This window comes from Octodon degus, unplaced genomic scaffold (genome assembly GCF_000260255.1).
Source record: "Octodon degus isolate 3935 unplaced genomic scaffold, OctDeg1.0 scaffold00025, whole genome shotgun sequence".
In the NCBI taxonomy this organism is placed as follows: Eukaryota; Metazoa; Chordata; class Mammalia; order Rodentia; family Octodontidae; genus Octodon; species Octodon degus.
The window spans coordinates 9,115,197-9,127,653 of NW_004524601.1; the positions used below are offsets into that span (position 1 = coordinate 9,115,197).

The 12,457-nt window shown below is 48.4% G+C and overlaps 1 protein-coding gene across 1 annotated transcript in view; it reads right to left on the minus strand.

The window, feature by feature from the left end:
• Positions 1 to 12,457, minus strand: part of Myo1b (myosin IB) — a 202,771-nt gene that overhangs the window by 147,044 nt on the left and 43,270 nt on the right. The window contains exon 3 of the mRNA XM_023712333.1: positions 7,827 to 7,942. Within this exon, the coding sequence (XP_023568101.1) occupies positions 7,827 to 7,942 (116 nt within the window). The remainder of the gene's footprint in view (positions 1 to 7,826; positions 7,943 to 12,457) is intronic.

Genomic DNA, 12,457 nt, shown 5'->3' on the forward strand with positions numbered 1-12,457 from the left:
TGTGAGCCCAGGCCTGCTGTTCTGAGCTCTGTCCCAGAGCTCCTGGCTTTGCTGAATTCCCACGATGCATCAGGACTTGGAGCTGCCAGCCCCTGACCGGACAACTCCATGGTTGCCTGTGCCCTTCGACTCAGTCTCACCCCCAGGGCCCCAGCACCAACCCTGGCCACACTTACTTCAGCGACAAACCCTCCTTCACACACCTCCACATGGGGCTCCCCAAGTGCATCCCAACTGCAGTTCTCAGCAGGGGCGACACCCTGGGTTAAACCGCATCACTGCCTGGGGCCCCCTGCACCCCTCTGATGAAAAGATCTGTCCCAGGATGTTGCAGGATTTCTCAGGGGCTGCCAAGGACCAGGGACAGGCTGACAGGAAATGGCCTGTTTTTCTCATATGCAGACTTTTCACTGGAAGATTCTATCATACATACTCACAGGGACATGAGCTGAGTTCTACAAACGTCTTTCCAAGATCATTTTTTTCAAGTCTGAGATGTACAATTGGTGAGAAAGGACAGAACTGCTAATTAGAGGTCCAGAAATTAGGACCTTGAGGACTTCTTAAATATACTGGAAACACTTCACAACTAAAAAATGTTCATGATAAAAATATTAGGCTGGCATCACACCAACTTCTTTATTTTAGGAAGCAACACAATCTGAAAGAGAAATTTGCTGTGATCTCTTTTTGCCAGAGAGTTTATTCTAAAAGAAACTGCTTTGAAAGTCACCCCAGTAAAGCAATACTGGGAATAAAAGTTTGACAGTCAGAGGTGTAAGTTCAGCTCCTACAGCATTTACAGAAGCAGAACGGGAGGCAGTAACTTTTCCCACCATGGACTCTGGGCCGGAAGTTTTCAATTAGTGAAGGGCAGCCTGGCTCCCTGGCTGCTGCACTCTGAAATTGAGGGAGCTGGCTAATCCACACCCTTGAAGACTGCAGCCACCCGAGGCCTGCCTTCTGCGCATTTTGACCCGTGACAGTCACAGGTAAACAGAAAAGGGCAATGTCAGGCATTTTCAAGATGGCAGCACTATATGTGAGACGCTAATTCAAGATGTCTAAGGCAGGGAGACCCACAACCTCACCGAAGGCCGCACCACCAACAACCTTACGTCACTTCAGATGTGGCTCTGAAGGTGTTCTGTAAGAATTCCACAGCAAATCATTTTGTTCTTTCACAAAAGTTTCCCTCCCTCTGCCTTTCTGCCTGCCTAACAGACAGAATGAACAATCTCAGTTTCTGACCACTTATGATGAAGCATGGCCTCCCTATCAAAGAGGAGAATTTTACTTATTTTGTTCACTGTTAAAGCACATGGTGGGCTGGGGAGATAGCTCAGCGGTCTAAGCGCCTGCCTGGCAAGACGAGGACCCGGTTCGATCCCCAGTACCATAGGTCACGCCATTCCATGCAGTGCCGTGCTGGCCACTGAAACCAGGCGTGGTGGCGCACACCTGTAATCCCAGTTCTGAGGAGGCTAAAACAGGAGGATCACTAAGAATCTGAGCTTCATAGCAAGACTCTGTACCGAATAAATAAATCTTAAAAAAAAAAAAACACATGGTAAGCTCTCCATAAATACTTGCTCAATAAATAAGTAACTTCGCTAAACAGTAAGTAAAAAGCATGCCAGAAGGAAGAACACAGAACTCCCCTGCATGTGGTGTTCTGGGAGGTCAGCAACTGACTAAGATTAATTAAAATCTCAACTATTTCAAGAGGAAAATGCAAGAAATAATAAACAGCCATAGCAATATCCCAACACACATGCACAAATCTGTGAGAAAACACTTCACATGCAATTGTACAGGAAACTTGTACAAGAATTTTCAGTCTGCTGGGCATGCTGGTGCACACTTACAATCTCAGCTCTCATGAGACTGAGGCAGGAGGTCACTGTAAGTTTGAAGCCAGCCTGGGCTATATAGTGGGTTCAAGGCCAGCCTAAACTACATAATGAGATTCTGTCTCAAAAAAAAAAAAAAAAAAAATCTTGTTACAAGAGCTCTTAACATAAGCACAATCTTATTAACAGAATTTTAACTATGTTATGAAGAACAGTGCGCAAGCTTTCCACCCTGCACCCTTAAGCAGGCTCTGTAAACTCAACCACTGCACTCTGAGATATGATCAGAAAGTGTTTTTTGTAACATTTATCTGGTTCACCTTGAATGTAGTGGAGTAACAACAGGATTAAAACTCAGAACACACAAGCACTCTGGCAACATCATACTGGGAAACAGCGTGGGATCCTGCAAAATCAGGTGGGCGCCAAGCTGAGGCCGAAGGCTCCAGGGGCAGCAGGCTCACGTCTGGACAGCTGACATTCTCACTGTGGAGTCCTCCCACTATGACTTTCCTGTGCTTAGGTGAAAGTAACCAGAGCCTTCCCAAAGCCTCAGTCACTTTCCCACGTGTTCAGAGTTTTAAGGGTGCAGTCCTTCATTTACAAATATGCAAAGACTGCCTGCTTTAAACTAACACTCGTAAACGCTAACATGACAGGACCACGTTGTAGCCTAGTTTAAGGCTGCATGCTAACAGAATTTAAAGACACTGCCAGGAGGGCGGATGCACGTGCCACAGGGCATCTGTCCTCAGGGGGCAAGTTCCCTCCAGCAGGTTAAGATAGTGCAAACAAACAACCTGAACTAATACTTAGGGCTGAACAGCACCACAGAAGTGGCGTTATTTTAATAAAAAAAGAAAAAATTCTCACTACACTGCATGAATTCAGGATAAATGCCTGGATAGCCTACCAAGTATTGCTTGCCAGACATAATACAAACAGCACAGTGAAAAATGATCTCAAGTCCCTTTTGTTTTATAGTACTGGGCTGTCAAAAGCAAAGCGCAGCAAGCCGCCACGATGGGCAGAGTTCCTGGAGTAGAAAAGCTTCTCACTCTTCAGACCCTGAAATGCAACTAAGCATCCAAGGAGGGCGGTGGGTGCAAGCACAGGGGCACTTCTGGTAACTCTGAGGCAGGGAAGGTCACCTGTGAGCACATGGAGCCAGGTGAGACCACAAAGGGCAAGCGGGACGGCCACAGTGGATACAGGGTCGGGCACAAGGTGCTAAAAGAAGACACGAGTGGCTGAGCTCAGGAGCTGGCTCCATGAACAGCAGCACAGTTCGTGGCTGGAAAAAGCAGACTCCACACAGCATGAGCGCCAGGCCAAGGAGCGCGGAGTTCAGGCAAACAGCACCAAGGCTGCTGGGAAGGAGGGTAAGGAGATCCAATGACAGGAAGATCGCACGCTGAGGACAGCTGTGGCAACTGCTGCAGAGCAAAGCCAACCACCCCACAAAGGCCAGAGGACCTCGCAACGATACCCCAGGGGAGCGCAGCACCAGGGCCACCCCAGCTCCATGAAAACTGAACAGTTCAACCACTGCCCCCTCTCACCCTTGTCTGCTACCTCCCACTTCATCAACTTGAGGCAGTTCTCAATGAATTGAGGTACTGAGTGGTCAGAAATATGCCAATTTCTTTTAATTTTATTTTTGAAGAATTTTTAAAATTCACAATGGAAATGCATTCCTTATGCAGTTAGAAAAATGCAGACCTGACCACCCAATACAGGCGCACTCTCCTGAAGATGCCCCCCAGCCACCCCGGGCTCAGAGGTGCAGTGCCACACGAGGGGTCCAGGCCAGGCCAGGAGCTGGACAGGGGGTCCCCTTGGGAGCAGAAGTCCTTCAGGGACAGTGGAAAATTGCTGTTGGGAGCAACTGAAGTAAGAAACCACTCTATTTTTCTTTCATTTATGTGCATTTCTTATTACTGTATCTGAAAAGTCACACTATTACATACAAGCAATTTTTAAAAATTCTCTAAAATTCAGAGGTAAATTCAGGGCACTCGCTAATCTTTTTTTTTTTTTTTTTTTTTCATTTTCTGCAGTACCAAAGATTTAATCAGGTCTTGGGCATGCTAGGCAATCGATCTACCACTGAGCTACACCCAGGAATCAGAGGGCAACAACAATCTGGGTGTTTTACAAACTAACAAAGCAGTTCAAACTAGATTGTAAATAAAACTTGGATAGGCACACTGACGAAGTTTTCAAGCATATAGTTTAGGCAATTCCTTAATAGTTTTTCTATTCAAACTGAAACCAAATTCTGGACGTGGTTGCAGGGAAAGTATCAAAAGTGTAACGTCACCTCATCATCTTCTATCACAAAAATCCTGAAAATGCCAGGCCAGCCTACAGAAGCGAACCAGTCTAGACACGGTCAGAAATGGACACTCACAGCAAACTGTGCAGAATGATACATTACAGGAAGTTGCCCCACTAAGGAGGACAGGGGCAGGCAAGGATGCCGGCCGTGTGTCCCATGTCTCCTCTTGTAACACTTACTGTAACTGTCACTGTTAAGCAGCAGCTGTCCTTTGCCACAAGGCCCTGCCCCACCCCACACTGGACACTTTATAGATGCCAGGTAATTATATTATCTGCATGATTATTTATCCTGCACAAAAACCTATGCATTAGTAATTATCTTCCAACTGAAGAAAACAAATTACTTGTTTTTCCGACTGGCAGCTTCTTCAGCTTGCTAAAGACAATAACAAGCTGTCGGGAGAGGCGGAACCCAAGTCCTGCTTAATAAGCCTTAATGGACCTTTGCCTTAGTCACCTTCAAGGTGACAAAATGTACACTCAGGTAACACTCAACAAGAGCGGAATTGGGGCTGCAACAAGAGCCACAGACCCGGGCACGGCAGGAAGGTGGTCTAAGGGCATCCTGTGTCAGCAGCCAGAGCTCTGGGGCAGGAAGGGGAAGCACCCCAGATGCAGAGATGCCACAGTGGGAGGGAGCAAACTGCTGGGGGGAGGTATGACGAATACCCATGCACTAGGGAAATGGCCACCTGCACCCCACAGAGCGCCCCATGGACCACGGGAAATACGCTGGTCTCAGCACACTGAGCCTTTATTTCACCTTGCTGCTGGTGGTAACTGTCACCTTTGGCAGTGCACAGGTGGACAGGGGAGGCAGTGTCATGCAGCCTCCTGCAGGAGTCTTCCAGGGAAGGGATAAAAATCGTTACTCTGGTGCATGAATATCTGTGTTCCAGAAGAGACATCTAGAGCCTGGGATATAGCTCAGTGGCACAGCACCCGCCTGTCTGGCAAGCACAAGGTTGTGGGTTCAATTCTCAGTACCAAAAAACAAAACACACAAACAAAAGGAATAGAAGAGCGATATACCAGATGCATACACATCTCCAACATGGAGGTAAACTGAGGCACAATCATGGGTCTCTTGGAGAGCTTGGGGTGCAAAAGCACAGGTAGCCCCAGGGCAGCGGAGTGGATACACACAGCCCAAGGCCCTGTTGTGACAAGGGAAGAGCATGTTTCCAGGTGAGAGGAACAACCGATTCCTGCAGGTCCACTCCCACTGGCCGGGTGGCTCTGCATAACCCAGTTGGTCTCCGACTGTTCCCCTTTTTTCACAGCATCTACTTCACAGGTTTACTCTGAGAATGGAATGAACCACGCCACTTGCATCGAGAGCAGAGCCTGCAGTTGGTAAATACTCAATAAACACTCACTTCACTACTGTTTATTGTCATCATCAAAGATTATGGTTTACAGCACATACTTAAGAAAGGACAGGCAAACACCTGGAACATAGATCTCAGGCCACACGTTCTCAACTGCGACGTGCACAACAATCACCGGGAATACCTGCGAAAAATGTTAAGCGAGAAGGCCGAGGGAACCACAGTCCTCACGTGTTCCTGGACCTGCTGGTCACGAGAGGCTGTGGCTTCAAGGCCTCAAGTTTCAAGTAAATATCTGAGCAGCACATACAATATTTCACTGCAAGGAATTAACAACAGCGATAATTTTACGAAACCAATTTCAAACGTTCTTTTTCCTTTGAATGTATTTGGTTGTCACAGGCCTCGCCATGCAGCTTGTACTCACGGTGCTCCTCCTGCTTGCAGCCTCCCCAGAGCTGGGATGGCAGGCCTGACGCTGGCCGGCTCAGCCCACCCTGGGGGCGGGGCTGGTACAGCACGTGACGCTGGGGAATGAACCGCAGTCCCTGGGCTTTGCCTAAGCTTGCCTAAGCAGGTGACTCAGTACACTGAGCTATTTCACCCGCCCCTCAAGCGTTCTTTTTCTTAAGGAATAAAGCCGTTCAATAACCTACAGAATCTACTTCTAGACGCCCGGACCCCTGCTTCACCGCGCACCACAGGAGCATGAAACCCTTCTGCAGCCTCCTTCTCCCTAGGGTCTCTCAGCCTTGGCACTAGTGACACGGGACACATAGTTCTGCATCCTCGGGAGGCTGCCGTATGCACTGCAGGACACTTGGTGGCACCTCCTACCGTCAGCTGGGACAAGCACTCTCCCAGATTCTGGCAGATTTCTCAGTGGCCAAAATCAGCTCTTCCTGAACGCCACCACTTTCCCTAAAAAGACTCCGAAAATGTCTTAGCGGGCTGGCAGCCTACACTCTCAAATGCCACACCCCAACACCCTAACGTCCACGGCATCCTTCCATTCTCGAGACATTTCCTGGACATCTCCCCGCCAACGTTCACATGGATGCCTATCTGTATGCACGTCCATGTATGCATACTGACACGTGTGTCAGGACACCGTGAGGGTCTCCCAGCGTGAGAGGAAAACACTACAGGAAAAAAGCAGCAGCGGCGGAGGCAGAGAGGCACACGCAGCATCATCCTGCAGAGCATGCGACCTCTCGTGTGCACGCGGAACCAGCCCGGGCCTGGCCTCACTTCCCAGTCTGCATGCACAGTCTGCGACAGAAAGGTTCCTGACTGTGCCTGCCAGCGTCCCTGCCCCTCTGTAAGTCAGCGTGGTCACCTGAAGCAATGGACAGTCTAGGGAACTCAGATTCTGGTTAAAAAAAAAAAAAAAAAAAAACCTCAAACAAACATTCACAGAAGAGGAGGCAGGAAGCGTCTGTGGTGGGGATCAGGGACAGAGGCCCTCAGTCACAGCGTGGCCTGGCCCAGCCTCCTCCCCGGTCCTCTTCTTTCAGTCCAACAGTCAGGGAAACGTAAACAGTGAGCAAATTCTTCTTGCACGTCCATAAACACAGTGTAACTTGAGAAATAAAGTTTACGGTACGCCCTGTGACGATAGGTGGATATTCTCCTCGATTCTTTATCTCATGTTTTATTCGGGAAATCTAAAGTTCTGGAATCTAGAAATCCACTTCTGCCCCTGACTCCCCAAACCTAAGCAAACCTCCTCCGGGTTGTCTTCTTTTCAGAACAGAAACAAAATCCTCGTGGTCTGTCCTGCAGCACACACACAAAACCAGCTCTGGGAAGGAGCTGTTCACCACACAAGGGGCCTGACAGGAAAACGTCAGTCGGGCAACAGGCGAGGCCTCTAGTACTTACCTGGCGGACAAAGGCCTCGAAGATCGAAACCGAAGGGAACTGCTTCTGCTCCTCCACACCATTACGTAACCCAACGCCTGGAATCTTTCTTGGCCCCAAAAGACTCCGAAAATGCTGCAAGGCTCCGTAACGATAATAAACAATGCACATTCCTTTTTTTATTTGCAAAACTAATTAGCAGCAGCTGCTACTGACAGGACTTTTTTTTTCCTGACAGAAAATATTTTACGTGCCGAAGTATTTCGCCTTTAACAAAAATTAAAATAAGGCACAGCTATTAACCTCCCATTACTTCAGCTGTTGAAAGAAAGAGGCCAGCATTTCCCTCAGACCCAGCCGAGGCAGCTGTGCACATCTGTCAACTGCGGGTCTTGGGGGCACAAGCGCAACCAAAGTGCCTCAACTGCGTACTTACATGTGCGGGCTCAGTTCATAAAAATTTCTATTCCTGTAATCTTCCACTTTCTCGGGAGAATAAATCGGCAGAGACCGGTAGGGGTTTACTGATATAACCACACTTCCGATGTATGTCTGTAAAAGAAAGAACAGATCATGGCTACAACAACACGGCGTGGAAAGTTTGGCATTGGAGGGCCTCCATCTCTTCAAACCAGCATTAGCTCCCTCTTCACCCTGCATGCTGCTGCATTCTTCAGGGACTCTGCCTCTGCAGACAGGCGGCCAGGAACACGTGGCCAGGAATGCCTGTTCGCTCTGTCCACGAATGCAAAGCAGATGTACATAGTGAAAATAACATTCAAGATAAATCTCCTCTCTCACCACATTCACAGGTACGGAACATGCAGTCACTGGTTGTTACTTCAAAGTTCATGGAATAAAAGAAAAGCCTTGAGGTTAAAAAAAAAAAAAACTGTACTTGACTCCTTTTTCAATTAATTTCTTAAATGTGCCACTTAAAAAAGTGGACTCTGAATAGAAGCCCTCCATAGCCCTGTCATTCTTGCCAAAAACCTCATCACCAGCCACTGGTAACGAAGCAAGACCCCTTTGGTTTCTGTCCCCTCTGGCAACCCTCGGCCAGACCTAAGCCCTAGTGCAATGGAGCTGCCAAGTGACAGCTCACGGGCCTCCACGGTGGCCTCAGGGCACACACACCACAGTGTCACAGTCACCTTGGGAGATTCAGCATAATTCTATTTTACACCTCACGTGCTATGACATGAGAACCTAAGTGTAGCACTGAAATGCACTTTCAGATGGAGAACACACTAGTTGATTTTCAATCCGATGTAAAATTGAAATTTTATGGGAGGATCAGCGCTGCCTGATAACACACACTAGCCAACCTTCCCACACTGCGACCCAGAACTCAGCCCAGCCCCAAATGCCGAGCAGCACAAGTGGCGCTGGGTTAGCTCATTCTGTGTAACTCCTAGCACAGCGCCACCAGGAAAAGTCACCTCGCTCTAAGTGACTCCACCTGGAGGAGTCACTGGAGGTTTTTCCTTTGTTTCAACATCATAAAGACAGAAGGGGGAACCAAAGATGCCAAAGGGTGCACGTGTGATAGCATCCTAGAGAGGAAAAGGTTCCTGGAGGAAAGAGTGAAATAAGGGCGCGAGGGGCCGACACCTATTTCTTTGCCTTCCAAGGACACTCAACAAAAGGTCGCTTTTTATAGCAATATGTTTTCCAGTACTGCCACCATACTGGGAGGACTCAGAGATGAAAATTAAACAAAATAAAAATGAGGAAACATCATGAACTCTCTGCTGGATTGTGTGTGTGTGTGTGTGTGTGTGTGTGTGTGTGTGTGTGTGTCTTTTTGAGCAGGGTCTCCCTATGCAGTTCAGGCTGGCCTTGAGCTCACTTTGTAGCCCAGGCTGGTCTCAAACTCACAAGGATCCTCCTGTCTCAGCCTCGCAACTTCTGGGATTACAAGTATGTGTCCCCATTCCCAGCTCTGCTGGATTATTCTAACGACTGTCACAATGATTTTAATTAAAAAGATCTTCCCCTAACCCAGAAAAGGAAACAGGTAGATTTTTCGTGGGCCTTCATCCTCCTAAGAATACAACCTGATCAAAAGTGGACAAGATGCTGCTATAAAAGAAAACTCTATGTTTTGCATTTATTTCTGAAATTCTGCCATTAGGAACCACTTCACCTTGCCTGACAAAGAATGCATCCAACTTCTATAATCGATCCCACTTCGATACAACTTTCTCAGACAAGTTCCCAAGGGGCCTCACGCTCCGAGCCACCTGGGCAGGAGATGCCTGCGACTCAACCATCATGTGAAGGCTTCCAACCAGTGCATGTGAAGCGTCACACTCCCAGGTACAACCACGTAGTCACCGTTTATTACTTCAAAGTCTACTGAGTAAGAGAAAAGCCTTTAATTAAAAAAAAAAAAAAGGAAAAGAAAAAACATTGTACTTGACTCCTTTTTCAATTAATTTCTTTAATATGTCACTTAAAAAAAAAAAACCACAGATTTGCTATTAGCAGAGAAACCAATTACTAAGTTGCTTTCTAAAGCCAGACTTCACAATGGCTGAGTTCTTGATAAAAATCTGCCTCTGCTGCATTCTTGCATAAAGAGCAAACTTGCTGCCTCAGATTCAGAACCAAAAGCCACTAGGCTAGCAAGGGGCAAGTTTGCTTTTATTATTATTATTGTCTTTCTCTTTCCTCACGCTCCATCCCTACCAAGAACAAGACCTGGCCTGCTGGTGCCCAGTAAATATCTGTCAGCGCAATGACTCATTCGCATATCGGGGAAGGAGGTCCGAGCCCTGGCTCTCACACAGTTGTCTCTGTGTTACACTGTAACACCCACTACAACACGAATCCCCTCACCTACTGTGATAGCCTCACCCAAAGAGCGCCATAAAAATTCCTCCCATTCCTGCCCACACACCCACAGCCTCTGAGACAAGACCGCGTCCCTCCTATCTGCGGCAGAGTGTGTTTCCCATCTCTTGAGTCTGGCCTTGGCCCTGCGACTTGATGTGACCACAGGGACATCATCACCCGAGAGCCCAGCAGAAGCTGAACAACCTGCGCTCCCCACACTTCTTTAATGACCAGCCAGAAGCGACCAACTGAGAGCTTAAGCTCACGCTGAGCTGTCAGGCGCAGAGCCCAGGACTGCTGGTTAAGCGATACGAGTGAGGCTCCACCATCAGCTGTCTACAGCCGCCAGAGGGATCCCAGGTGAGACGGGCAGAACACAGGCACAGCTGAACTCAGCCTGAGTTGCATCCCTGGAGAACAGTAAGACACACATACCGTATCTTACTGCTGTTCTATACTATGAATCTCTCCAAGTGGCTTGTTACATAGCAGCAGTAACAGATACACCCGCATGGCTCAACAACGTCAGAAGAACCCGGCTAGCTCTCCACTGCACTCCACGCATGAGCTCAGATGAGCACGCTCAAGCCCTGACCTCCTAATGCTTTGTCCTCTACAAGGAACCTGGCGTTCCCGTTCACAGGTTGCCTCCTTGAAGGTCCTGCATGCATTAGCCAGAGACTTAACTATGTGTAGCAGGACAATAATTCAAATAGTCACAGCCACGGGCAGGCCAGATAGCTCAGCAGACCAACAGGCCTGCTTAGGCAGACACAGGGAATGGTTGCCATCCCCAGTGTGCTGTTCCAGCCCAGCCCTGGGGCACACTGAGACAGCGAGTGGGTGTGGTGGCACCCGCCTGTAATCCCAGCGCTTGGTTGGCTGAAAACAGGAAGATCACTACAAGTCCAATCTAGGCAGTGAGACCCTATAGACCCAGTAGACCCTGTATCAAATACATTAAAAAAAATTCATAGCCACAATTCTCCTTCTTCTGGGACACTGAAGAAGATTCCCGATAGTAGCTAATGGCCCGGGTGGGGTGTGAATTCCACTCCAATCTTAGGCAAGCACTCATTCAACCTTCAGGTAGCTGCATCCTCAGACAGAGCCTCTCCAGGGACCACAATGACAGTGACCACACAGTGCCTTCTTACACCAGGCGACAACTCGACTTAGGAATGGTAACACTGTTTTAAAGAACAGCAGAACACTATTTAAAGTTGGTGTTTTCTTATTGTATCACGCAACAGACAATAACCATGCTCACCATGAAGTAGCCATCCCGTCACGTCCTGGCCCACTGCCGCAGCGCCACCCTGCTGTCCTGTGGGCCAGCCTCGAGCGTCCAAAAGGAGGAGAAGGAGGAGAGAGCAAGAAAGAGAAGAGGAAGGAAGGTGGGAAGGAAAGCTTGGCTTTTCTGTAACAGTCACACCCAGCTCCCTGTCTGCATCTGCTTCTCAAGGACAGATTAAAACACACATGCACAAACGTTCCCCTTCCAAAACACTCCCCATCTTCCGCCTGAAGTACAACCTCTCGGTGCTGCACATGGGCCCCTGTAAGCCACCACAGCCTTCAGAGGAACCTAGGAATCTGCACCTGCAGGGCTCAGGGCCAGCTTTTCTCCCAAATGCAACAGCCACGCTGTGCCCCTGTGAACCTGCCTTCTACGTCACCTTCCCCTGACAACAGCCCTCTGCAGTTAACTCTGAAAACATTCTGAAAAGAAAACCCTTCCCAGCCTCAGGGGTTTTGTTTGTTTTTGTTTGTTTGTTTGTTTTTTGTGGAACTGGGGATTGAACTCAGGCCCTTACACTTGCCAGGGAAGCACTTATTCTACTGAGCCATCCTCCCCGGCCCCTAGGTGTTTTCATTTTAGTCACATTTCTAATAAAGGTGACATACAAGATGTCACCACACCGCAGAAAGAAAACAGCCATGGCTGGAAACTGGGAGAGAAAGAAAGGGCCACCCTACAGCCGGGTGTCTTCATGACTTCCCTGTAAGAAATAAATTTTCAGGGCTGTGGAGATAGCTCAGTGGTCTAAGTATCTGCCCAGCAAGTACAAGGACCCGGGTTTAATCCCTAGTACCAAATGCCATGCTGGACCTGAAGCTGTGTGTGGTGGTGCATGCCTGCAATCTCAGGGCTGGGGAGGCTGAGGCAGGAGGATCACTATGAGTCTGAGCTGCGTAGTGAGATCCTGTACCAAATAAGTAAAT